Raw genomic sequence first — 26,872 nt, 5'->3', positions numbered from 1 at the left:
AAAGGATGCCGGAGGAATGATCACAGATCTAGGGGCGCCCGATGGCTCTTTTGTTCACCCGGCACATATTTTGAGGGGCCCTGAGCACGTGTCTCCCTGGGTCGGATGCTGGAGCACAGGAGTAACTGGGCCGTGCTGTGCTCTCTGTTCCCGAGGAGCCGAGCCTGGTTGGGAAGGGGGCCATGTTTGTGGACGGAGTGCAGCCAGCCTGGGGCTGCGACAAGGTGAAGGAGGCCACGAGGTCACCCTGGTGACCTAGTTTTCCGTAGCGGGTGGTCCATAGGGGCGTGCAGCAGACAAGGCCATACAGACCTGCCTGAGGGAGAGGCTCGGAGCGCAGGAAGCCCTTCAACGGTTCAGGAGGTGGTGGGGGCGGAGCCAGAGCGCTGGGCCACAGGGGGCGCAGGGTAGGGCCTGGGGAGCCTGTGGGTCCTGAAAGTCATCGTCAGTAGAAAGATAAGTCGCCTACTAGGAGGAGGGGCAGCACAGTGACCTGGGTTGGGGGTTGGGGTTTGTTTAGGCCAGAGGGGGCGGGTTGGGGCTTCAGAAAGGGGGCTCCGATCCTGAAGGCGAGGGAGAAACTGAACATACTGCAAAGGATGACCAGTAAGTGGGTCTGGGATCATCGGCCACTGAAGGCAGCACAGGGGAGTGGGAAAGCCCAGACTTGGTTACGAGGAGACTGGGGCTCGAGAGGTGTCTGCGTGTCCTGGAGGGACGTGGCCTGGCCGATGAACGTCTGTCTGTCTGTCTGTGAACAAGAGGCATCAGCTCGACCGTCCGTGGGTCCTTCCGGCTCCGGGATGCTGCAGGGCAGAGGAAGGGCGGGCAAGACGAGGCTGGAAGGGGACGATGCCGTGTCCGTGCCAGGTTGGAAGAGGAAGTAGTTAGCGATCAGGTGCACCAGCCAGGGGAGCGTGAGGAACCTGGGGAGCAGGGGGTTTCTTCGTGCCCGGGAACGTGCGGACACGGGCACACGGCCGGGGACGAGGGACGCTCGGGGCAGCGTCTGCGAAGAAAGCGGCCGGCCGCCATCAGGACGCGTTTTCTCTGCGCACTAACCGTCCTCCCGGTTGTCCAGGGCCTTCGCCAAGAAGCAGCAGCAGCTGAGCGCCCTGAAGGTCCTGCAGCGGAACTGCGCCGCCTACCTGAAGCTCCGTCACTGGCAGTGGTGGCGCGTCTTCACCAAGGTGGGCTTCGCGGCGTGGGGGGAGGGGGAGCCTGGACGAGGCCGCGGTCCCCGCCCGGGCACACGGCACGGGGTGACGTGCGATTTGATCCCGTCGCAGGTGAAGCCGCTCCTCCAAGTGACCCGCCAGGAGGAGGAGCTTCAGGCCAAGGACGAGGAGCTGCTGAAGGTGAAGGAGAAGCAGACGAAGGTGGAGGGCGAGCTGGAGGAGATGGAACGCAAGCACCAGCAGGTGCGCCCGGGTGCCGCTCACGGGGACCCGCCTGCCGGCGGCCGCACCCGCCACAGTTGGGTTCACGTAAACCGCAGTCCGCCTCCCCTCACGCGGTTCCACCTCGGCCCTTCGTGGACACGTGGGTGTCCCGTTCGCCGCCAGGCACGCGTTCCCGATGCCTGCTGCCCGCGGGACTCCCACCGTGTCCCCTGCCTGGGATGGCTCCCGAGGGCCTCGAAAGTCAAGACGGGACCACGCCGGGCCCCCCGAGTCCTGGGTCAGCGTCCTTCGCCGGTGGGGATGCTTCCCGGACCAGGCAGGGGCTCGGGAAGCGTGTGCAGACGACCGGCTTCAGGGTTCAGGGCCTGAGCGACTGACGATGAAGGCCAGGGGTATCCCTTGATCCCGGACGGCCGTAGCTGGCCCCCCGAACACACTCGAGTAAGGTTTTCCCTCCGCCTCTGTCCATTACCGTAATGGAAGAGCGGGAGCTCCTAAAGTCGCGTGAACTTAGCGTTGTTCAGGATGGCCTGAGGCGACAGAAGCCAGCGGAAACGTTCTCTAGCTCGCTTTGCCGTAAAGAATATGGGGAAGTTTGGCCAGTGACCTTACAGATGCGTAAGCCTCCGTTTCTCCGGCGATGAGCACGGCCGCTGAGATCCGAGCGGCCGTCCGCGGCGGGGGGAGGCGGGGGCGGCGACCGCGCTGACGCTCGGTTGTGCTCGCAGCTTCTGGAGGAGAAGAACATCCTGGCGGAGCAGCTGCAGGCGGAGACGGAGCTGTTCGCCGAAGCGGAAGAGATGAGGGCGAGGCTCGCCGCCAAGAAGCAGGAGCTGGAGGAGATCCTCCACGACCTGGAGTCCAGGGTCGAGGAGGAAGAGGAAAGAAACCAGATCCTCCAGGGCGAAAAGAAGAAGATGCAAGCGCACATCCAGGTACGTAGGACGGTCTCCGTCCAGAGCCGGGCTGGGTCTCCCGAGCGGCCCTGCCGAGGAAACAAACGGAAGCTGTGGGTCCGCGTGGCGCCCCCCGAGGGGCGACAGGAGCCCGCGTTCCAGGTCCCGCCCCTCAAAGTCGGCCGGCGGCTTGGTCGGTTAAGCGTCCGACTCTCGGTCTCAGCTCGGGTTGCGATCGCACGGGTCGTGAGTTCGAGCCCGCCATCGGGCCCTGCACTGACAGTATGGAGCCCGCTCGGGATTCTCTCCCTGCTCCTCCCCTGCTCGCTCGCACGTAGCGCGTTCCCTCCCTCCCTCCCTCCCTCTCTCTCTCTCTCTCTCTCTCTCTCTCTCAAAATAAATAAACTTAAAAAAATTAAGACGTCCAGCACTAAAGGCACACACGTAACAGACTGTCTTCGAGCGTCTTCCAGCGTGCAGAGCGACTCAGAGTAGGAGCATCGCAGGGTCTGGAACGCTTTGTAGGGGACCCCGTTTGTCCTTTGTGTGGTCACTAATGACGGCACCGCTCGCTCCGCTCACTAGATAGGCCGGCCTCTGTTCGGGAGTTTGGTTCATAAGAAGGGCTCAGCTCCAACACAGGAGGCGGCCAGGAATCAGAATAAAACACTTAGCCCTTCCCAGGAGTTACCATGTTACGGAGACACAGGCTGCCCTCCCGCGTCGTGCAGATACACGGTTCAGACAGTGCTAACTCTGCCCACGGCCTAGGACACTCCCTTCTCTTTTTCTCCTTGTCTCCCACACCCAGCCTCCCGAATATGTCCTTGAGCGTCACGGTGTCTGTGTCTCAGCCACCGTTGCTTCATGGGTCCGGCACCAGACTTTCGTCCAGGTCTCTTCTTGAATTTTCTCTCCCCTGATAGCTTACCTTGGCAAAGCTCAGACAATTCAGACGATTCTCAAAACCGCAGAAGATCTCACGTTATTTCCTTGGCAAAGACCGCGTGCAGTAACTCTTCTGGACACTTTCCATCCTTCAAGGCACTCGGCTTCCCGGTGCCTCCGGATAGGTTAGCAGAAGATCACGAGACCTGTAAAAAGTGCGCTCTCCTTCAGCAATTCCAGTTCTGGGACTTTATTCTAAGCGTAAATCGATGCAAGCCATCTGATGATGTGCCAGTCAGGAGTGTTAAGCCACGGCAGTTCCGTGCAGTTACAGGGAAAAAGAGGTTTATTGTCACGGGGATCCCTAGTGCATTACTAAGGAGCGTGTGCGGGAAGATCGACGTCAAAATACATTTCTGCAACTTACGAGCGTAAACGCGTGATTTTATGTGCGACCATACAGAGACCTAGAGTTTCTGCCGGCAATAGTGAGCTCTCCTTGGTGGTGTTGTTACCCATAGTAGGGACTTTCTTTTGAAGAGCATGTGCTCGTCTGAGAAATAACGTGTATTCGTGTGGGGGAAGGGTGCCCAGAGTCCCTCCCCTCCAGTGTCCCCCGGCCTGGTTTTGTACGCTCCAGCTGTTAACACCCTCGTGTGAAATGCCTGTGTTTCTTTAGCGTGTGCAGAAAAGCAGATCTGTCCTGGGGGAGCAGAGTTAGTGTTGTATTTTGCTTGTTCTGTACTTCCTATCCTCCCCTTCCCTACTAGATTCCTTTGGGGCTTCTCGGGTTTTGGCACTGTTCTCTGAATTTATTATCTCATTTTGTGACATCTAAGTTCATTCAAACACATTCTAAAAATATTGATGGTAATAGGTTTTGTTTTCTGTTTTTGGTTTTCTTTTTTTTCCCCATTTTCCTCCATCTGAGGAAATCCTATCCAGAAGTCAGAATATCAGAGGTCCTACGGTCCCCACATGGCCCCTGGGAAAACTCAACCTCGTCGGTCCCTCCTCTGTTCCTTTCTGACCTGTGAGCCTTTGAGGGATTTCTTATGGGTACCTTTTTCAACCAAACAACTGGAGCTGTTTTTGTTTGATTTTAAGATGAATTTCCTAATTACGGTATCAAATAAACGCTTATTGTAGAAAACCTAGGGAACACCGCACCTCTGGTCTCCTCCCTCCCATCACCCCCATTACCGACGTTATTTCTGCTTGCCTGTATTTCTAACCAGATATACAGATATAGTTGAAATTATACTGAATGTACTGCTCTGTTCACTGTTTTTGTGAATTTAGGACTGTGCGGTACAGGGATGCACCTGACCAAAACCAGACTGTGGGAAAGAAACTGTATGACAAATGACCTGTTTTATTCTGTTTCAAAAACAAATAAGTGGCAAGGAAGGGAGGCAGAGATCCACGGGAGCCTAGAGAACAAGGAGTCTCTAGAGGCTTTGGAGTCACAGTGTGTGAAACCCTACTTGGATTCCAGTTCAAATAAACAAATGTATTTTTTTTTTTAAGTTTATTTATTTTGAGAGAGAGGATCCCAAGCAGGGTCCATGCTGTCAGTGCAGAGTCCAACGTGGGGCTGGAACCCACGAACTGCGAGATCATGACCTGACCCGAGATCAAGAGTCAGACGCTTAACAGATTGAGCCACCCAGGCGCCCCAAAAATGTCTTTTTAAGCAGTCTTTATCTTTTAGAGGTACAGCCTGAAGGTTTTACAGTAACACATGAGGTTTGGGATTTGCCGCAAAATAACCCAAGAGGCGAAGGGGGACCGCGGAGGTAGAGAGGAGAGGACACTGGCCGTGAGTCCGACGCTTGTCAAAGCTGGGCTGACGGGTGCGCCCTTCCGGCTCGTTCTGCTGCTGTGTTTGAAGTTTTCCACGAGAAAATGACCATCTCTTGCATGGGTTTCATTCCCGAGTCAACCACGATAGGTTTTGTAAACAGACCGTTCGTGGATCTGTCCGTACAGTCCTGGTCCATAACGTACATGTGTACTACGTATGATGAGGCAGGGCAGGACACAGAAGTGTGTCTTACCTTAGAAACCTGCACACGCCAGAATCCCACCCACTTGGGGATGGGCTCACGCGGTGAGCTTGGCTTGAGCCGAGACCACCCCTCTCTCAAATACGAATTTTAATTCCTAGGTTTTTCCCCTTCACAAATACACCCTCTACTCAGCAAGAGATTTTGTGGCACGTTCACCGTCCTTCGATATTATAAATGACCTTTTTACGTACATCGCACCTGTGGCTGTGTCCCGAAATTGCTGGTGTGAAAGGAATGCTGGTTTTTCGGAGCTTGCTGTCCTCTGCCACATTGGCTTCCAGAAGGATAGACCCGGGCTGGGCTGCAGCCTGCAGTGGCTGCAAACGTCTGCTTCTCTTCCCTGTGCTTCACGTCTGTAAAAACACCCCTGCCGTTCGGCGTTTCCCCACGCCTCAGCGTTTCACTCCCCTGCGCCTTCATGGAGGGGCGCGTGGTGGCATCCTGTGGAGAGCGGGGGGCGGCTGACTGTGTGCTCTGCTTCCCAAGGACTTGGAGGAGCAGCTGGACGAGGAGGAAGGGGCTCGCCAGAAACTCCAGCTGGAGAAGGTGACGGCAGAGGCGAAGACCAAGAAGATGGAGGAGGAGATCCTGCTTCTCGAGGACCAAAACTCCAAATTTATCAAAGTAAGAGACTGCTTCTGAGCTGATTTTGGGGGTGCCTGGCTGGCCCGGTGGGTAGAGCCTGAGATCGTGAGTTCAAGCCCCATGTTGGGCGTGGAGCCTCCTTAAAAAGTGGATTTTTGAGGGGCGCCTGGGTGGCTCAGTCGGTTGAGCGTCTGGCTTCGGCTCAGGTCACGATCTCACGGTTAGTGGGTTCAAGCCCCACGTCGGGCTCTGTGCTGACAGCTCGGAGCCCGGAGCCTGCTTCGGATTCTGCGTCTCCCTCTTTCTCTGCACCTCCCCTGCTCGTGCTCTATCTCACTCTCTCTCTCAAAAATACATAAACATTAAAAAAATTTTTTTAAAGTGGATTTTAGAATGTGGGAAATCCGTATGTTGACAGACTCGCTGAAAGGGGCTTCCTTCAAGAAATTCTCAAGAGTTCAGGTTCATTTACTTACTTTTTTTAACACTCAACTTCTATAGATTTGTAAAGGTAGAAAGTCTTTAGTTGTTTAGATCTTGGGACCAAATAGCCTCCTGATCCTTCAGATGTGTAACATGCACGTTCTGTGTGCATCGGTCCCCCCTCGATGACCAGGTCCTGCCCGCGCACACACAGCTTCGCTCCATGCGGGCTGCGGGACCCGGGGGGCGGGGGGGGGGGGCGCAGGGGGGGCCTACACGAGTGAACCTCCCACCTCTCGGGAGCGATCGGAGCCACGGGGGGACGTGGTGCCACAAGCCCGTTTCCTGAGTGACACCACACCCCACGCGTGGTTGTGCGTGCCTTCGCTGAAACGGTGACTTTCTACTCAGGAAAAGAAACTCTTGGAGGATCGCATCGCGGAGTGCTCCTCTCAGCTGGCTGAAGAGGAAGAAAAGGCCAAAAATTTGGCCAAGATCAGAAATAAGCAAGAAGTGATGATCTCCGATTTAGAAGGTTAGTATTTGGGGTCAGAGAAACGTGGGACTGGGCTTGTGAGTGTTTAGATTTTACTTAAATCAGAACATGTGGTAATGGAAAATGGGCGTGCCGATTACTAATCAGTTTGCATTCAATTACATGGGCGTATTTTGAGTTGTTATCTGCTGCCTAGTCTCCCAAGTATTTATGATGGGGTAGCGCTAACCTAAACTTTGATTTTATGAAGTTAGATCCCATGGTGAAACGCCTTGCCCCCTTGATGGACGCAGCGGGGCTCTAAGTTTGAGTCGTAGAAGCCAGTGGACTTTGTGTTTAATCTGACAGCTGCGTGGGGGCGTGTAGGGTTCACTTCACAAAGAGACTGATGGCTACTGCCACGGAAAGTGTTGGGGACAGAGAACCCGCTGAGGGGAATCGCGTCGCACGGAGACGGCAGAAGCTGTGTTGGGAAATCCCAGGGTGTCTACAGAGCGGACCCTGGCTTTCTACACAAGAACCCGGGAAAGAGGGTGGAAGCTGGGGAGGCATCCACGCATCTGCCGCGTCAGCGGCTCGACCCTGTGTCTGTATCAGAGCAGCGCACGGCGCTCGACGCCCGGCTGTCACGTGTCCCTACAGCACCTGCGTGGCCGTGACCGCGCTCTCCCAGCGCACTGCTTTCGCAGTAGGGAGAAAACGAGAGGGTTTGTCAAAACCTATCTCAGGTTTTGTTGTCTCGCTGTTGCTTAGCACAGACGAGAGAGGATGGCTGCGGGAGAGAGTTTCATAAACCATTTTTGCCGGCGCGTGGCTCTTCCGCTCAGGGGAGCACAGAGCGCACACGTGCCTGCTCTGTCTCGGCCGTGTGATCAGCCCGCGGTGCCCAGTCTCCACCTTCCCACACGCTGGCTCTGCTGGAGGACAGTCCTGGGAAGGGAAGGAGCGCCGGCGTAGTTGAAGGATCATCGCGGGACTGTGACGCCTGCCCCCACTCTGTCCTCTGCCTCAGTGCCAGGAGGCACTGTAGTCCTGTAGCCCTGGGTCCTGCCAGGAACTCCCAGGGAAGGGGGACGGGGCTCCGGGCACACTGCCCTCGCCTCTGCTGAGCCCCTCTGCAAACCTGGGCCCAGCAATGGCTGTGGGCTCCCTTCCCACGAAGTGACAGAATCCACCCAGTTTCTTCCTGAAAATACCATCCTCCCACCGACCGCTCTTGCCTGCAGCTGGATCTCCGCGGGTTTCTGACGGCCGAGCTGTAGGCACGGTGGGGTCAAGGCGGTGGCCGCTTTTCAGTGAAATGGCGTATTTTCAGCTCGGGTCGGTTTCTCTCTCGAATTCGTTCATGTGGCCTGTCACTTGTCGGTTAAAGAGCTTCTTGGCCCTTGCCTTTCAGAACGCTTAAAGAAGGAAGAAAAGACCCGTCAGGAGCTGGAAAAGGCCAAGAGAAAACTCGACGGAGAGACCACCGACCTGCAGGACCAGATCGCGGAGCTGCAGGCGCAGATCGACGAGCTCAAGGTCCAGCTGGCCAAGAAGGAGGAGGAGCTGCAGGGCGCGCTGGCCAGGTCCGCCCCCCGCGCGGGGCCGTTGCCGCGGGCTGTGCGCTCGGCAGAGCGTCTGGGGCTGGGCGCCAACGAAAACCCCGAGACGGGGACACGTAGTCTCCTTGAGGGTGTGGCACAGGAGGCTGAAAGAGCCGGGAGTCCACGGCTTGTGTCAGGGCAGCAAGAAGCACTCGTGAACCACCATCGGTGTCCGCGCCTAGCGATCGCTGGTCACCGAGGTCCCTGGAAACTCCCCCCACAAGTCCTGTTAACCACACCCAGCGTTTGGTTTCCGTGTGTTAGAGAGTAATTCCACAGCGTGTTTTAGAAGTTGAGGGGAAACCCCTTTTCAGAAATGATCCTCTGCCAGGGGCACCCGGGCCGCTCATGATCTCACGGTTCGTGAGTTCAAGCCCCACATCGGGCTCTGTGCTGGCAGCGTGGACCCTGCTTGGGGTTCTCTGTCTCCTTCCCTCCTCTCTCACCCTCTCTCTCAGTAAATAAACATTAAGAAAAAAATGAATCCCCCTCGCTCGTGGCATGATTTCCTATTGAGTTTTAAATCGTTTTAGAATGGAAATCATGCCTAATAAATATATTTATATCTAATATTTCTTTCTAAAGAAGAATTACTTGGTTACACGGTCATAGAACTTAAACTTTACCATTTATCATAAGCGAGTAAATCTCGTAACAGACCTCTTTTTCTGCCCTCTATCACAGTTGGTCTCATTTTGGCCAGACGTTCTGCTTTTCCTCTTAGAGGCGAGAGCTGGAATTCTGGATTCCTGTCTCTCACCCCAAGTATCCCAGCTCCTCCAGTCAGAAACTCTGCCAGCACTGAGCTAACATGCACAGCAGGTGTGAAGGCAGCAGGCCTCCTACTGACTTGCAAGAACTTCGGGTTTGCTGCTTCACTGTAGGCTGGACTGGACTGCCGCCCTGAGCAGTGTTCTCTTAACCTTTTACTCTGGAGCGATTTTTTTAATATTCTGATCATTAAAATGAGCTTGTCTGTCCTTTTAATGGAAAACCGCAGCTCTCTGGAAAGGGGGCGGGGTTCCATTCCGGTTCTGACGCTGCCAATTCTGGTTCTGGCTCTGGGGCCTTCAGGTCGTCCACCCCCGTGCCTCCTCCCCCTGCCCAGCAGGCCCAGCCCCGGCCACGGGCAGAGGGACGTGTGACTGGGGTCCGCTCGCAGAGGGGCACGGCGGGGTTGGGTTCCCCCCGGGATGCCGGCGGCCGCCGGCTGAGCCCTTCTCGTGCTGGGCGATTTCGCAGGGGCGACGACGAGACGCTCCACAAGAACAACGCGCTCAAGGTGGTGCGCGAGCTGCAAGCCCAGATCGCCGAGCTGCAGGAGGACTTCGAATCGGAGAAGGCTTCGCGGAACAAGGCGGAGAAGCAGAAGCGGGACTTGAGTGAGGAGCTGGAGGCTCTGAAAACGGAGCTGGAGGACACCCTGGACACCACCGCGGCTCAGCAGGAACTTCGGTGAGTGGCGCATAGGTGGGCACCCCCTGGCGTCTGGCAGAAATGCTTCAGGCGCGGTGGCCTCCTTGGGGACACGGGGCTTTTCCTTTCGTTGCTGTTCTGAGTATTTCTTTCCCTCCGGGAAGTAATGGCCAAGGAAACAGGGATGGGAAATAATGGACAGGGATGAGATAGCTGTGGTTAGAAACAAACCCGTGTCCGGTGGGGGAGGGGCGGCTGGCGGGGAACGACCGGCAGACTGAGGTGTGCGGGCTGGGATGGGATCGGGGAAAAGCCACACTCCGTGACGGACGTCTCCAGGCAGGCCCCGGGGCAGGTGCACAGAGAGTTGGGCGGAGGCTTGTACCAGACCCGGAAGCCCGGAGGGGCAGGTGGGTCAGACGGGATGGGCGGGGCTGTGGGCGTGGTTAGCAGAGAAGGGAGGTTCACGTTTACCAAACGGAAAAGAAGGCAGGGCAGAGGCACGTGCCGGGTGACAGGCAAGGCCACAGCCAAGCGCCAGCGGGAAGAGTCAGGGGCGTGTGGAAGCCTCGGCTGCAGCCCCCAGAGGGTCGCGGAGAGCTGGAGCAGCGAGCGGGAGGCGGCCCAGTGGAGGGGCTGACTGGGGCTCCTGCCGGCACTCGGTCGTGTCCTCACGTCAGCCGCTGGGTTGTGACCTCCCAGACCGCTGCCCCGGCCTCTTCCCGCCCGTCTGTTCGCTCCTCAAGACTCCAGCTTCCCCGGGCGTGAGGGGCTGGTAGATGCGGCCGGCTGCGTGCAAACAGAGGCATGCACACACGCACCCACGTGTGCACACACGCCCCTCTGCTCGCTGCTCCGGGGTGTCCTCGCTCTCACGTGGCAGCTGAGCTAAGGCCTGGAATGAAACACAAAGGGCGGGAGGGGAGTCACCTGTGAAGACAGGTGTGGTCAGGGAGGTAGGGAAGGACCAGCGTGTGTTCACCCGGCGGGGTCGGGGGGTGGGGGGGGTCTGGAGAGGGGGACGTCACCGGGTCTGCAGAGAAGGCCGCTCTGAGGGTGAGGTGGCTGTCAGATGGTGTCGGCGAGGGAGTGGTCGGTGATGGAGGAGCCTCGCGATGTGTCTGTGGGGCTTTGCCCATGAACACGTAAGACCACGGCAGGGACGACAGGTCACGTCCCCAGAGAGAGCCGGAGCCCACGTGAGCCAGGCCGGCCCAGGCCTCCTCCCCCTCTTCAGAACAGCCCTGCTGTCAGCCGGGTTAAGTCCCGGCTTTCCCAGTAGGAGGTCTGCTTTTAAAAATCTAGCAACGGGGGTGCCTGGGTGGCTCCGCCAGTTAAGCATCCAACTTTGGCTAAAGTCATGGTTTCACGGTCAGGAGTTCAAGCCCCAAGTCAGGCTCTATGCTGTCACAAAAGCTCAGAGCCTGGAGCCTGCTTCTGATTCTGTGTCTCCCTCTCTCTGCCCCTTCCCCGCTTGCACGGTCTCTCTCTCAAAAACCAACGTCAAAGAAAAGTTCTTTTTTAATATGGAAGCCACTGAACTAGACCTTATTGAATTGTCAATTCTCAATTCTCAGCTGGTTTTTTGACCACGATAGAAAAAAAGGCTCCGGTCCTTTTCTCCCACTCCCCTCTTGAAAACAAGTCGATACATGTGCAACGTTTATTAAAACCACGGACAGGCTCAAACGTAGTGCTCGTGGGTGCCGTTTTGTGAAGACTTCCGGTTGCCCGCAGCTCCGGGGTCTTGGTGCTGGCGTGAGCCGCTGTGGCCAAGGACCCCCTGCCTCCCCACCGGCTCCTCCCCGTGCGTGTTTCCTCGGGTCGGTGTGAAAGTAACCAAACTTGGCACAAACTCTCCGGAGGACTTCCCGTGAAAGACGAAAAACAGTTGGGTGGCTCAGCCTGGAGGGGGGGCCGTGCAAGACTCCTGGTTTCATGTAGGAATTCGTACCCGGAGGGCCGTGCCCTGCTAGCGGGAGAAATGCCGTTGCCGTGTGACGGCCGACAGCACGGATCATTCACGGGGCCAGAGTGGCCGGATGCGGTGTCCGGCCTGGCCGGGCTGACGCTTACGTCCGGCGACCTCCCCCCCTACCAAGTCCTTCCCCTCGAGGAGACTCAGGGACAGGCCCCCACCGCCCGGGTCGAGCCCAGTGAGACCACATTGAATCTTCTGATCCCTTCTGTCCGGCTGCCTGTGAGCACCGGTCAAGGGAGGAGAACGTGCCCCGAGTCGGCACCCGAGTCCCCGTCCTAACTGCTGATGCGCTCGAACCTCGGCGCGAGTTTGCCGGAGTTCTTCAGGCCGGTCGTAAAGCCCCAGCCACTTTGACCCCTGATGTCTGCAGCTTGCGCGGGGCTGGGATCTGCCGTGCTTCAGCAAGGGTTTCGGGCTTCGTCAAGCTCTACGCTTCTGGTAAAGGTGGCGCTGGGATGGACGGCCCTGTGAAGTCTTCCTCCAGGTAGCGAGGTCACCACCCTACGCCTGTCACAGCAAATGGCAAAAACGCTGGAAAACCACGTAAAGATATTTAATATTAACATGATCTTCGTTCCCTAAACGCAGGTTAGAGCAGACCTCGATTTATCTCAGGATCCTGACTACAGCTATGTCACAGGGACGGGGAGAGTCCTGCCTCCGTCGGGACGGGCCGTCCTGTGATGCGGCCTGCCCCACCCTTAGCTCTGGAAAGCCACTTGGGGACCCACCTTTTCCGGATGCAGTGAGACGTCCGCTGGGGTTGTGGCAGGCAGCTGGCCATCTGGCCTTAACCAGCTCCTGCCCCCCCGCCACCGTCTGGTGACCGTAGGGACGAGCACTGTGTCTGACCGTACGTCAGACGGAGGAGTTGAGGGGAGCTGAACTCTCTCTGGAGGGATCCCCAGGGTCACAGCGGACACACGGCTTTCCGGGACCTACCAGACCAGATAGTTATCAAAGGAACCGAGGGGATATCTTTTCACGTGACGATGGCAACACCCCAAATATAGTGAGGGCTGTTCTAGGCCAGGGCCTGTGCCCGGTACTTCCCCCGTGTGACCCTCACAGCCTCGTGAGGCCAGGGTTCGGTCGTGACCCTCGTGCTGGGGGTGCAGAAGCCGAGGTTGAGGGTTAACGTCGTGCGGGGTCGCGGAGTTGGGAAGCATCACACCGTGTCCGTCGCCTCGGGGGGAAACTGATGTCCTGCGTGAAACAAAACCACAGCTTCACTGTGTGCTTGATCGTGTTCTAAGTCGGTCCGTCGGTTAATTCTGAGCCGCTTTCTCTACGATGTGTCCGTCTAGCACCAAACGTGAACAAGAGGTGGCAGAGTTGAAGAAGGCTCTGGAGGAAGAGACCAGGAACCACGAAGCCCAAATCCAGGACATGCGACAGAGACACGCCACAGCCCTGGAGGAGCTCTCGGAGCAGCTGGAACAGGCCAAGAGGGTGAGAGGGGCAGGCGCATGGGCCCGTGTCCTGCAGGAGATCGGCCATCGGGCGCACATCCGTCCAGTCGGTGCTGAGCCCGGCCTCGGCACGGCCGTGGGGGCTGACACGGCCAGCAGCTCGCAGGGCGCTGCGTACCCTAGGGGTCACGGGCCCTTGACTTTTTGTTGTTTTTTTCAATAACCGGGGGGACCCGGTGGCCGTCTCCAATCCCGTTCTTCCCAGGGCCGCCCTCCACCAGCGCCCCCCCCCCCCCCCGCTGATGGCCACGCTCAAAACCCTTGAGCGCTCTGTGCCTGTCCCCATCTGCGGCCAGCCAGTCCCCAGGCCCTGCAGCCATTTCACGTGGCCCTCACGCTCTCCTCCTTCCTCCCGCCTCTGGCAGTCTGAAGCCACCACAGGCGGTGTCGCCCTCCTTTCGCCGCCATCCCCGCCCCGAGTCTCACACAGGCTTCCGTCCTGACAACACAGCAGCTCGTCCCCCCGCTGACCCCGGGGCAGACGGGCGTCCTTCCCCATTACGCCCCGTGGCCCTTCCTTCGTGCCTTCTGCTCCCGCTCCGGGGCCCCCTTCTGTCCTCCGCGGGTCCACACGTGCACTCTCGGTATTAATGTTGACTGGACATGCACATTTGCACGTGTCTGTCACCATGCTCAGTACGCCGCGTGCGTTGCCTTTAACCGTCACCACAACCTTGTGCGGTAGACTCTCGACTGTCATTTCCGTTCAGAGGATGAGGAAACTGAGGCCGGCAGGGTCAGGAAACTAATCGAGGGCCACACAGCCAGAACGTGGAATGGCAGAGTGAAGCCGGGCACTCAGGCCCCAGGAGCCCCCACGTGACCCCCAGCTGCACCACCTCAAAAGCCCATCCCCAGGCCCAGGTCCCCCACGAGGCGATCCCTGCAGCCGTGCGACCTGTTGTGGTCACCCCTGCGCTGACACCCCTGTGTTAGTCTTACCCCAGCAACAGGGGTCTCAGCTCCTCACTGAGAATAATTTTCTCGACGGAACACGTTTTCTAGAAAGGATAACCCGAGTGGATGATTACATGACGGGACGTACCCCGAGTCGCCCCCACGCTGACCACGATGAATTCCGTGGTGTACTGAGCCCCCACACGTCTGGCTCTCCTACCCCGGGCAGGGAGTACAGGGCGTTTCCTCCACAGAGATCTCCGTGCTCAGGGGAGAACGGAGGTTTTCATTCGCTCACTCCGATGCCGAGTGCAGCCCGGGTATCGGGCACCATCCTGCTGATACAAAAAGCAGTGCCTTGTATGGAGTGTTCTAAAAATACTGGCAAATTTCTCTTCCCTCCCCTCCTAGTTCAAGGCAAATCTGGAGAAGAACAAGCAGGGCCTGGAGACTGACAACAAAGAGCTGGCGTGTGAGGTCAAGGTGCTGCAGCAGGTCAAGGCCGAGTCTGAGCACAAGAGGAAGAAACTGGACGCGCAGGTGCAGGAGCTCCACGCCAAGGTCTCGGAAGGAGACAGACTCCGGGTGGAGCTGGCCGAGAAAGCAAACAAGTTACAGGTGAGCCCGGAAAACCCAACTCGGGACGCACCCGCGGCGGCCTGTCCGCGACCGTCGAGCCCCTTGGGGACCGCTGCCGTCAGGGGTGCGTGGTGTGTTTAGGTTCAGTCCTACTAGGTATCTCAGGGACGGACAGCACGAGTTGGCCTTAATTGTAGTAAATCCCACACTGAACAGTGGGTATAGCTTTGGGCTTTAAACACAACTTCAGCTGCTCCATTAGACCAGTCAGTAAGACAAGTGGGGCAGTGGGCACAGAAACGGGTGCCTAGTGTTGGTGCTAACTTGCCAAAACTGGATTTTTTATACACTGCTGGGCCAAGTATAAATTGAGACGACGTTTTCTAAAGAACAGGTCAGCAGTTTTGCTGTCACAGGCCTTAAAAATATGAATACCCTGGGGTGCCTGGCTGGCTCAGTGGGTAGAGTGTGCGACTCTTGATGTCAGGGTTGTGAGTTCAAGCCCCACACTGGGTGTAGATATTACTTCAAAGTAAAATCTTAGGAGTGCCTGGCTGGCTCAGTCAGTTAGGCATCTGGCTGTTGGTTTCGGCCCAGGTCGCGATCTCATTGTTTGTGAGTTTGAGCCCCTCTTTAGCCCTACGCTGATGGTGCAGAGCCTCTCCCTCCCTCCCTCTCTGCCCCTCCCCCACTCGGTCTCTCTCTCCCTCTCCCCCACCCCCACGCTCTCTCTCAAATATTTACAAAATTAAAATCCTGAAAAAGAGAAGACAGTACGTATACATACAAAAGACAAAGACACGCGTATGTATAGGATACCCTACAGTCCAATAAAGTGACGTCTAGTAACGTAACCCAGGGAAATAAGGATCACACACAGACTCTGCTTCTGAGAACGCTCATTGCAGAAATATGTACGAAAGAGCGTAACTGGAATAACTTTCATGTCCAAGTATGGACTCCTACGCCACCAATAAAAACGAGACGATAGATGAATGTCTGTGGGCGAGAAAAGACGCACGTCCCATGGTGCTGCACTAGAAACGGCTTCCAGAGCCGAGCTATGCCAGACTCCCAAGACCACCGGGCGGACTCCCGGGACTCCGCACGCGGGCCTGCTCACGGCCATGTTTATTACAGTGAAAGGACACAGAGCAAATCAGTAAAGGGCAAAGGTGGGAGGCCCTGAGGAAACCAGGTGCGAGCTCCCAGCAGGCCCCTTGGGGGCAGGGAGCTGGGCCAGCACGTGGGCTGTCCTTTCCACGGGCCCGCTTGGAAAGGCTGGTCCCTTTGGGGGCTGGTCCCGACGGCCCCACTGCCTGACTCCCAGAAGGAAGGCACGCGTTCGGCATACAGCACAGTGTTTACACAAACCGCTTTGTGTAAACGGCACGGGGAGCCATTCTATTTTAGGGAATGGTAGGTGCTCTCGCGAAATCCAGCCGAGGGCCGGGCGGCGGCGTTGCCAACAGGCCTTTCTAAGGGGAGCGGTCTCGGGCCTCCCCTGTTAACTCTTGCCTGTCCAGGGAGGTGTTCTCCAGAGAGAGGCCGTTAAACAGTGTTACTAACGTCATCATACCATTACCATCCGGGTGGCAAGGAGGCGAGGCAAGTGACCCTCGTGGGCGCCTGTGGCCGCTCTCTCCTTCCGTCCTTACGTCACCCCCTGGGCGCGTCGGGCTGATGAGGAACGTGAAGCTAAAGCGAGGAGCTGGCGGCCCTCTGGCCGCTCCCCTGCAGGTGAAGGAGCCCGAGCTGAAGGCCGGAGGTCTGTCTCTGTTGAGTCCAGAGCCTTCCGCTACCACACTGTCGCCAAGACTGTTGGCACGTGCCCTCTCCAGAGGATGTTGCTAAAACGAGTAAAAACAGGAATGTCGTTGGCTTGCCTTACGTGTACGGAGACGCCCTCTGCGCACCTTCCCTTCGCTAATGCGACCGAGGGTCAAACCGGAGTGAAGGGCCACCTGTCGTCCCTACCCTTCTCCCCACTACCTGCTCCGCTCACAAAGAATTACAAAAGGCCTCCTACCGTGGGGATTTGGTGGGGGAGGAGCAGGTTAGAGCCGTCAGGAAGGAGGAAAAGGCAACAATGTTTTTACCACGTCGTTCATGAAATCTGGCCTTAAGACTATAGCTAAACATTCCTGATAAATCTGTACCACCAGATTTTTAAGCTTAAAAAGAACTTTAGATGGGGTACGAGAACTTTCGCTCCTTTAAATCTCTGTAACTCTAGAAGACTAGGAATTTACTTGCACCCCTAACACAGGGTTAATGCATCTCAGTGTGAAAAAGGATTAAATAACAGTGCCTGCTGATCTGGGAGCCTCTTCACATAGCGGAGGAGCCACGGAGAGAATTTAGTGCAGTCTTTGTTTCTTCATGATAAAAAACAAGACGGTGAGCAGGAATGCGGAGAACCGCGCTCCGTGCACGGGCTCTGCCGTTACGTTCCTCCCTGTCCTTCCAGCAGGGACTCTGACGTGGTCTGCGGCGGCTGGCACGGCGCCTGCCTCTGTGGGCGCTGTTGGGAGGCAGCGCCTGTGATGGAAGTCCTCCTTGGCTTTGGGGGTTTCAGGATCCCTCCTCCTCCCCCGGAAACACTGCTGTATTTGTGTGCGTTGAAGAGTGGTGAGGCCGGACCTTTCTGTCTGCTTCCTGTCGCATCACACTGAATCTTGTATTCCTTCCTCCTCGCAGAATGAATTGGATAACGTCTCCACGCTTCTGGAAGAAGCCGAGAAGAAGGGTATTAAATTTGCCAAGGACGCAGCCAGTCTGGAATCTCAACTACAGGACACACAGGTATTCTGGGGGGTGAAGGCCCTGGGTCATAGCTCCGCCGGTTCTGTAACCTACAAGTCCGTGAAACAGGCCAGCCCCACAACTGCTTTCTTACCATCTCTGATTTTGTGCTCAACTTTTATTTGGAACCATCTTGCATCATAACGGGCCTTGACGCTCAGGAAGTCTCTGAGGCTCAGTTATCTGGACGCAGAGCCCTCAGCGTCTGGCAGGCTCGTGGGCACCAGCGGGCACCGCCTGGAACATGGTTCACTGAGCAGCGGTCCTACTGCGCACACAAGTATTGCCGGCTGTTTTACATGAGATTGTTTTTTTGTGGTTGAAATTATATTACACTGACCTAATAGTCCATTTCGTAAAAAGGTAGGTTGAGGCCTTCTTGTCAAAACATGTTAGGGATGTCTTCACGTCAGACAGAAGTTAGGATGACAACTTTGACATGAAAATAACACAGCACTTTCTTCTTGGAGTTTTACATCTTCTTTTTATTAAATTCGCTAACTTTATAAGAACGTTGATTTGCTAGGTGCTGGGGATACAGGGGTAAACATCTCTTGGAGCTTCCACTGTGACAGGGCACGTCCTGGTCAGTGAGACTATGGGAGACCAGGGGCGGGTCACGGGAATCAGTCTGGCAGGAAGTTTGTAAAGGACAGACAGCTGACGGGTTGCCCGATACTGGAGGTAAGCATAGTGAGAAATGCCAAGTGCCTCAACTAAGGGACAGAGGAGTGGGGAGACAGGTCTGCCAGAAGTACGCGGATGCTGGAGAAGGAGGCGTCTCGGGCCACTGAGCTCCTGGCCTGGGTGCCTGCGGTGAACGACACTGCCGTTCCTCAAGGACACGTTGAAAGCGGTATTTTTGGGGCGCCTGGGGGGTTCAGTTAAGTGCCTGACTCTTGCTTTTGGCTCAGGTCGTGATCTTGCAGTTCATGAATTTGAGCCCCACGTAGGCGCCTGCCTGGGATGCTCTCTCCCTCTGCCCGCCCCGGTCGCTCACCGTCTCTCTCAAAACAAATAAACATTTAAAACAAGATTTTTAAAAGGCAATATTTCTGTTAAGATCGTCTGTAAAATTATCAGGCGTGTTTTTAAATCATTTCTGTTTCTTAAGATCACGGGGTAGTTGTGACCCACTGAGGCGCTGTGTTTTTTGTGCCGTGACTTTGTTTTTAAGAAAGGTGTTTCTGTTCAGTGATCGATGTAACTCCGGTATCGACCTCTTGTGAAATAAACAGGAGCTTCTTCAGGAGGAGACGCGCCAAAAGCTGAACCTGAGCAGTCGCATCCGGCAGCTGGAGGAGGAGAAGAACGGCCTCCAGGAGCAGCAGGAGGAGGAAGAGGAGGCCAGGAAGAACCTGGAGAAACAAGTGCTGGCCCTGCAGTCTCAGGTGCGCGTGTGCCCGCGGATGCCGCGGAGGCCTGGATGTGCGCGCTTAGCGACTAACGTCCTCTCCACTTGGCACAGTTAACTAGGTTGTACGAAACTAAGCCCCGTGAGCGTGTGCTCTGACCCAGCCAAGTGCCGGTGCTCCGGTGAGGGTGTGGGGAGCCTCGACAGTGACCTCGGACTGGGTCCGCCGTGTAAGGACTCAGACCAGCCATCCTCATGACGATGATTAGCTAAGACGTCGTTACAGTCTGAGCCTCGTTTGCTCGCAGTCACGTATTGATTTATACGTCTTTTCTCCAAATACGGAAAACGAGCTTTCTCTGTTCCTCACCTGTAAAAGTCACTGGGGTTGTTTAACGTGGGTCTCTCTTCCTGTACAACCAGCTGACAGATACCAAGAAGAAAGTAGACGATGACTTAGGAACAATTGAAAGTTTGGAAGAAGCCAGAAAGAAGCTCCTGAAGGACGCGGAGGCGCTGGGCCAGCGCCTGGAGGAGAAGGCTTCGGCCTACGACAAGCTGGAGAAGACCAAAAACCGCCTGCAGCAGGAGCTCGACGACCTGACGGTGGACCTGGACCAACAGCGCCAGATCGCCTCCAACTTGGAGAAGAAGCAGAAGAAGTTCGACCAGGTGGGCCCTGCGTCCCTGCGTCCCAGGGCCAGTGCCACACGCTGCCGTCTCCTGGCAGACGCTCTTGTTGTCGTGGTCTAAAATAATCTTCGTGTTTATACGTATTTGTAGAAAATTGGAAAGGGAGAAAAGCAGAAAGAAATAGCACCCATGAACCACAGTAGGGGGCTCAGCAGGAAGTCAGACACACAGCGAATGAGAAGCGTGTTTGCCGCTTTCGCGTTGTCTCTAACGTGTCCCGACACCGTTCCGTGCAGCTGTTAGCAGAAGAGAAGAACATCTCTGCTCGCTATGCAGAGGAGCGAGACCGCGCGGAGGCAGAGGCCAGGGAGAAGGAAACCAAAGCCCTGTCCCTGGCGCGGGCCCTCGAGGAGGCCCTGGAGGCCAAGGAGGAGTACGAGAGGCAGAACAAGCAGCTTCGAGCAGACATGGAAGACCTGATGAGCTCCAAGGACGACGTGGGGAAGAACGTGAGTATCCCAGGGACCCGGCCCCCCGCGGGGGAGGATCTGGGAAGGCGTCTCCAGACAGCGCAGGAGCTTGGCGGCGTCCTGGCCGGTGCACGGATGGGGACTGAGGTCTCCCGGGACAAGCTGTCGGACCCTGCGGTCTGTGCTCGGTTCTCGGTGCCTGAGCCATGAGTTCTCGTAGTGGCCCTGACCGATGGTGACACTTGGTTTATTCCTGTCACCTTCACGCCCCCCACCCCCCCACCCCCCACCCTACGTCCTGGCAGGAATGTCACTGTTCCCGAGTCACAGGGAGTTCCCAAGCACAGGTACCACGAGGTCCCCTCCGGGCCAAGGACAGCGGCCCCTGTCCTTCCTCGCCCGGGCCTTCCCAGCTGAGACTCTTGGTTTTCCCTGAAGGCTTCAAGTGCTTTGGGGACTCGTTGACAGTCTGGAAGTTTCTGTGATGCTGTCCTTTACTGCAAACACGCTCTACAAGAGCCGGGGTGATGTTAATTTGTCCCACACCCCTCAGGTGTATGAGGTGTGGAGGATTGTGAGGCCGGGCTGGGGCCGGAAGCAGTCCGTTCTCCCCAGGAGGAGCCACTTAACCTCCTGATCTGTATCATCTGCCAGACAACGTTGCACTTGCCCTGTCTCAGGAAGCTGCGACATAGGGGCTCTCTGGCCACATCATAAAGGAGGGAAGACTCTCCTCCCTTCCTGTTGGGTCTCCTAACAGGAGGTGCCTGGAGGGTCAGCCCCATGGACAAGAGGCTGCCTAGACTAGAAGTGGCCCTGATCGCATAGTCGTACGCAGACAACTCCACAATGACTTTGTTTTTTTTCTTTTCTTTTTTTTTTTATTAAGTAACCTTCTATGCCCAATGTGGGGCTCAAACTCACAACTCCACAATCAAGAGGTTCACGCTCCACCGACTAAGCCAGCCAGGCACCCAGTTTTCTCGTTCCTTTCAGTTTTCACTAGAATAACGGACATGTTCATTCTACAGACCTCACTTTTGTGCCCTAAGCAGCAGCAGGGGCTGCGGGGCCTCCCCTGCCACGTCTCCTGCTGCCCCTGGGAGAGGTGGCGTGGCCGCCTGAGAGGTGTCTCGGGGACGGATCAGAGGGGACGCGGGGCAGACGCGCTCGGCACCGAGAACTAGGTGGGGGTGTGGGGTGGGCGAAGGTCAGGCCACTTCTCACGCGTCCCCCGCTCCACAGGCCTGACACACCTAAGTAGCTACAAGTTCCCACGTGCATCTGCAGCACAGGTGAGGTTTTCACAGCAAGACGGGATCTCCCACAGCACCTTTCACACGCAGACAGCAGGCAGATGGCCAGTCCACAGATGGGCTCCTCGGACACCGTGCTCTGTTCATCGTTCTTGGGCTTTTAAAGACGTCTCCACTTCAAGGTCACCGGAGAAGACCTTACTGATAGAGCACGAGTGATCCATCAGGGGCTCCGTGCTGCCGTCTGAATAGCGTGCTCCAAAACCGGGGACGGCAGGGCCGTAGCAGGAGCGGGGCTGGGAAGCGGGCCCAGGAGGGACCAGAGCGGCCTTCGTGCCCTGCGGGGGGCCTGTAACCGATGAGGACACAGACCACTGTCCTCGTCCGTGCCTCTGCCAAGGCTCAGCCCTGTGCCGCTGCTTCCTGTGGTTTAGGTGCACGAACTTGAGAAGTCCAAACGGGCGCTAGAGCAGCAGGTGGAGGAGATGAGGACCCAGCTGGAGGAGCTGGAAGATGAACTTCAGGCCACGGAGGACGCCAAGCTGCGCCTAGAGGTCAACATGCAGGCCATGAAGGCCCAGTTCGAGAGGGACCTGCAGACCAGAGATGAGCAGAACGAGGAGAAGAAGCGGCTGCTGGTTAAACAGGTAAGCGGAAGGACGCAGGGCCCCCGGGGACGAGCCTGTCTGGTCTCCAAGTCCGGTTGTGGGTCCATATGCTGCTGCTGGTTCGTGTCGGCCCACGTCAGCTGGAGCTAAATCCATTTATGTCCTCGTTTGATTAGCTTATTCTCTGAAATCTAATGTAATTATTTTTGGTTTCCTGTTTCTCAGACAACAGCACTGCTGTTGACAAACCAGGAGACTTACCGATGACTCAATAGGCCTCGTGTGGTGGGATGTCCAAGAACGTGTGGTTGGGTGCAAATTCCGTGACCGTCAAAACGTGCGGGCGAAGGAAAGAACCCGGACGCCCCTTGCAAGGGGAAGTTCGCCTCACATCCCTTGTTGGGAAAAGGAAAACCGGATGCTTACATTTTTTGGTTTTAAAAAGTTGCTGGGCATTTAGAATTTTGTATAGTTTTCCGAACATATGTCAAACTTCTAATTTTAAAAGTTTAGTTTAAAATCTAATTGTGGATATTTTGACAGTCCCTTGGAGTTCGTGGTATCGGGTCTTGGATCTGGAATACATTGGTCTTTGTTATTTTCACTGCACTGGCACTGAGCACACTAGTCACTTCTTGCCAGATAATTAGTCACCTCCCGCTTGGTGACTTCAAAGAGCACGTATTTTGCTCCCAGTTTCTGTGGGTCAGGAATTCTGAACCGACGGGGCCCGGTGCATCATCCGAAGGCCAGGCCTGGGCTCGGGGACCCACGTCCGAGCTGGCTCCCCTCGGGTATTGGGGCCTGAGACCTCGGCACCTGGCCGCCTGGGCGTCCCCGGATGAAACCACCCCAAGAAAGTGTCTCCTGGCTTTCCACTGTGTCGTGCCACCTCGGCCGGGAGCTGGAGATTGGAGGGGAAGGGCTCTGCCTCCTGTGTGCCATCACGTGGAGGCGGGGGGGGGTGCGTGCGTACAGGGTTTTCGGCTTAAAGGCCTCTTTGAACAAACTGCAGCTCCTGGGCTTTGCTGTTATTAACGACGGCTGCTCCGGAGCAGAGAGCACCTACGATGACAGGCTGCCGATCCCCATGCGGGGACACCTGGGTCTGGCCAGACATAACCCCGGTGCCTCCGTTAGGTGCGGGAGCTGGAGGCGGAGCTGGAGGACGAGCGGAAGCAGCGGGCGCTGGCGGTCGCGTCCAAGAAGAAACTGGAAATAGACCTGAAGGACCTGGAAGCTCAGATGGAGGCTGCGAACAAAGCCAGGGACGAGGTGGTCAAGCAGCTCCGCAAGCTTCAGGTGCGTGCGGCCGGCGGGCTCTGACGGAGCACGCGGTGGCCGGGTTGCGGGCCACAGAGGCGGCACGCGTGCATCTCGTGTCTGCGGGCCGCGCGTGGTCCCTCAGCAAGTCCGGGACACGTCCCCTGGAGACGCTGAGCTACGCGCAAGCCACCCAACAGGAAGGTGGTGCTCCCCCCCCCCCCCTCCCCCACTGCCGCGGGCTCTCGTCCTCTTTCCGGTCATGGCTTAGCACTTCGGCCGCTTGAGTGATGTGCCAGTTTTCACTGTCGCGGTGACCGATTTCCAGAATATCTCCCGCTATTGTGGGATATAACCGACCCTCTCTCGTAATAGGCCCTTTTCCGGGGGGCTCAACGGTTATGACAAGCTTGAGAAAATTTCCATTTCTCTGACCGTGGTGATTCCACATCTTAAGAATGTCTTCTAGGGGCGCCAGATGGCTCAGGTCACGATCTCCGCAGTTCGTGGGATCGCGTGCCCCATGTCGGGCTCTGTGCGGATAACGTGGAATCTGCTTGGAATTCTGTCTCCCCCTCCCCCGCTCGCGTGCACTCCTCTCGCTCTCAAAATAAACTTAAGATGAATGTGTTCTAACAAAATCTGAGAAGAAACATCTGTGAACAAAGATCACAGCTGAAGGGGTATTTGTGACAGCAACAAAGGGAAACCACCTACATGTAAGTGGACTGCCAGCCATTTACATGGTGGGGCTATGGATGCAAGGAAGGGGCTCAAGTCCATAAAGGAAGACAGAGCGCAGGCGGCTTCTTTCACAGCCACACACGCAGAAAGGTGTTCGTGGACAGACATAAACATAGCACATTTAAAAGGAAAAGCCAACTCTGGGTAATAAGTTTAAAAGCAACTTAACTGCTTCCTTGTATTTTTTGTAAAAAGCCAAGCACAAAGCTCTTATTCTGACGAGCTTATTACAAAGATTATTAAGCATATTACAGAGACTATACGTAACTGTGATTTTGTTTACAAAACAGCTGTAGGGAGTTTTAATTCACAGACCATACAACTTGCCTGCTTATTTTCAGTATATTTCAGTACATTCACAGGGTTCTGCGAACATTACCACTATGCAATTCTGGCCATTCAGATCCCTCGAAAAGAAACCCCGCACCCGGCAGCCGTCACTGCACACCATCTGCCATGTGTGGCGCTGATCGACCATTCGTCTGCTTTCTGTGTGTCGAGATTTGCGTACGCTGGACATTTCCTATAAACGGAATCGTAAAATATGTGGCTTCTGTGCCTGGCTTCTTTCCCTTAGCGTGTTTTCAGGGTTCATCCGTGGCGTGGCATCCATTAGGACTTCATTCCTTTTTGTTACCGTATAACGTTCCGTTGTATGCATTGCCCACAGGTCATTAGTCCAACAGTTGATGAATATTTGGGTGGACTTTTCGGCCGCTCTGAATACTGCTGCTATGAACATCCGTGAACGTTTGTGTGGACGTGTGCTTTCAAGTTCTCTTCGGTAGATACATACCTAGGAGTGGAATTGTTAGGTTATGTGGGAATTCTGTTTAACTGCCTGCCCCGCCTCTCCACAGTGATGGTCCCATTTTACATTTCCTACCAGCTGTGTGTGGGGATTCGAGCTTTACTACGTCCTCACCAATATCTGCTATTCGTTTTTTATAGTCATCCCAGTGGGTATGAAGTGGTATTTCATTGTGGTTTTTGATGTGCATTTCCCTAATGACTAATGAACATCTTTTCACTTGCTTATTGGCCATTATCTTATTTGCGAAAAATCTCTCTTAATCCTCTGCTCATCTTCCTAATTGAGTTGTCTTTAATAACTGAGTTTTGTAACATTTCTGTATATATTCTAGATGCTTCTTGTGAGATCTATGATTCCCATACGTTTTCTTCCATTCTCTAGACTGGTTTATTCACTCAGTGGTGCTGTGTGCAATACAAATTGTTTCTTGTGCCTTTGTTATCCCATCTGTGAAACTACTGCATATGCCCAGATCATAAAGACTTATTCCTATGTTTTCTCCTAAGAGTTTTACACTTTCAGATTTTTTTTAACCTTTGAATTAGTTTTTGTTGGTTTTTTGTGGGTTTTTTTTTTTAAGTTTTTTTCACATGAGCAGAGAAGAGGGAGAGGGAGGGAGAGAATCCCAAGCAGGTTCCACACTTGGGTGTGGGCTCAAACCCACAAACCATGAGATCATGATCTGAGCCCAGGTCAAGAGTCAGATGCTTAACTGACTGAGCCACCCAGGCACCCCAGAAGACTCTTCCTTCCCCCATTGAATTATCTTGGCTCTTGACACTCCTGTCAAAAATCTGGCCGTTGATTTACATGTTTATTTCCGGACTCAGCTCTCTTCTGTTGATCTATATGTCTTTTCTTATGCCAGTGTGACAGAGTCTTGATTGCTGCGGCTTCGTAAGTTTTCAAATTGGGAAGCGTAACATCTCTCGCTTTGCTGTTCTTTCTCAAAGAAAGAACAATTCCCTACGGATTTTATGATCAACTTACCGATTTCTGCAAGCGGCAGGTGGGCCAGCTTGAGTTTCGATCATTTGTTGACTGAGTAGATTGATCTGGAAAGGACTTACCATCCTAATGATACTGTCTTCCAGTGTTTGTTCCAGTGTATGAACATGATTATCTTTCCATTTATTTAGCATTTCTTTTTTCAGTGGTGATCTTATTTTATAGTTTTGGTGTACGAGTCATATATTTTAGCTAAATTTATACCTAAGTACTTTTGAGAAAGAGAGCGCACACACAATTGAGCAAGGGGCAGAGAGAGAGGGAGGGAAGCAGGACTCACCCAGCGCTCAAGCTCACGAGATGCGGGACTTGAACTCACAGACCGTGATCTCGTGACCCGAGCCAAACAAAGTCAGATGCTTAACCAACTGAGCTACCCACGCACCCATATTTTTTTCGTTTTTGAGGCTTATACGTGTGATTGCTTTCCTGATTTTTGGAATGTTTATGGTATATGAAAATACAGTTGATTTTTGTATATTGATCTTGTAACCTTGCTGAACTGGCTTCTTCTAATGGTTTTTTGGTGGATTCCTTAAGATGTTCAGTATACAAGATCACATCAGCAAATCAAGCTAGGTTTTTTGCTTCCTTTCTAATCTGGATATCTTTTCTGGTTTTTGTCGTGGCCTAACTGCTTTGACTAGAACTGTTACAGGGTTAAACAGAAGTGGCAAAGTCGGACATCCCTGCTTCAATGCTAATCATAGGGGAAAGGCACTCAGTCTTTTCACCATTCAGTATGTTAGCTGTTAGTTGTTCACTGATACCCTTTATCAGAGTTGAGGGACGTCTCCTTCTATTCATTTTACTGAGTTGTTTTTATAATGAAAGGGTGTTAGATTTTGTCACATGCTGCTTCTGCATTTATTGAGATGATCCTACGGCTGCATTAATTGATTTGGGGTGTCAAATTAATCCTCAGATAAATCCCACTTGGATATAATGGTGTATCATTCTTTTGGATTATACAAACTGATGGATTCGGTCTGCCACTATTTTGTTGATTTTTCCGTCTATTTTCATAAGGGATATTGTTCTAAATGTTTTCTTGCGATACCTTTGTCACTGGCATGTACTTTATTTTTTGAGCTTGCACGTGCACACACCAGTGGGGGAGGGGCAAAAGGAGAAAGAAAAGAACCTCAAGCAGGCTCCATGCTGCTTGAGGAACCCAGCTTGGGGCTCGATCCCCCAAGGATCCCCGTACGATCATGACCTGA

At 54.9% G+C, this 26,872-nt stretch overlaps 2 protein-coding genes across 18 annotated transcripts in view; one reads left to right on the top strand and one right to left on the bottom strand.

Moving 5' to 3' along the window:
• The window catches only part of NDEL1 (nudE neurodevelopment protein 1 like 1), a 99,431-nt gene that overhangs the window by 1,101 nt on the left and 71,458 nt on the right, over positions 1–26,872 (bottom strand). For 2 of the 10 annotated variants that reach the window (XR_009254772.1, XM_058703118.1), the window contains exon 9: positions 7,544–8,163. The exons of 5 other annotated variants lie outside the window; for them this stretch is intronic. Coding sequence is in view for 3 of the 5 variants with exons in the window: in XM_058703118.1 (XP_058559101.1) it covers positions 8,130–8,163 (34 nt within the window). In the remaining 2 variants the exon portion in view is untranslated. Of the gene's footprint in view, positions 1–7,543; positions 8,164–16,477; positions 16,545–23,974; positions 24,624–26,872 lie in introns of those variants that run through there. 3 more of the 10 variants (XR_009254771.1, XM_058703115.1, XM_058703116.1) reach the window with 2 other exon arrangements.
• MYH10 (myosin heavy chain 10) overlaps positions 1–26,872 on the top strand; it is a 132,184-nt gene that overhangs the window by 97,860 nt on the left and 7,452 nt on the right. For all 8 annotated transcript variants that reach the window (XM_058703103.1, XM_058703102.1, XM_058703100.1 and 5 more), the window contains 15 exons: positions 1,082–1,190; positions 1,290–1,421; positions 2,132–2,338; positions 5,746–5,883; positions 6,679–6,802; positions 8,160–8,331; positions 9,592–9,804; positions 13,054–13,198; positions 14,527–14,733; positions 17,395–17,499; positions 18,738–18,890; positions 19,277–19,525; positions 19,783–19,995; positions 21,647–21,859; positions 22,961–23,122. In XM_058703103.1, coding sequence (XP_058559086.1) covers positions 1,082–1,190; positions 1,290–1,421; positions 2,132–2,338; positions 5,746–5,883; positions 6,679–6,802; positions 8,160–8,331; positions 9,592–9,804; positions 13,054–13,198; positions 14,527–14,733; positions 17,395–17,499; positions 18,738–18,890; positions 19,277–19,525; positions 19,783–19,995; positions 21,647–21,859; positions 22,961–23,122 — 2,542 coding nt within the window. The remainder of the gene's footprint in view (positions 1–1,081; positions 1,191–1,289; positions 1,422–2,131; positions 2,339–5,745; positions 5,884–6,678; positions 6,803–8,159; positions 8,332–9,591; positions 9,805–13,053; positions 13,199–14,526; positions 14,734–17,394; positions 17,500–18,737; positions 18,891–19,276; positions 19,526–19,782; positions 19,996–21,646; positions 21,860–22,960; positions 23,123–26,872) is intronic.

This window comes from Neofelis nebulosa, chromosome 16 (assembly GCF_028018385.1).
Source record: "Neofelis nebulosa isolate mNeoNeb1 chromosome 16, mNeoNeb1.pri, whole genome shotgun sequence".
Classification (NCBI taxonomy): Eukaryota; Metazoa; Chordata; class Mammalia; order Carnivora; family Felidae; genus Neofelis; species Neofelis nebulosa.
This window is presented reverse-complemented; position numbering and strand designations above follow the sequence as displayed.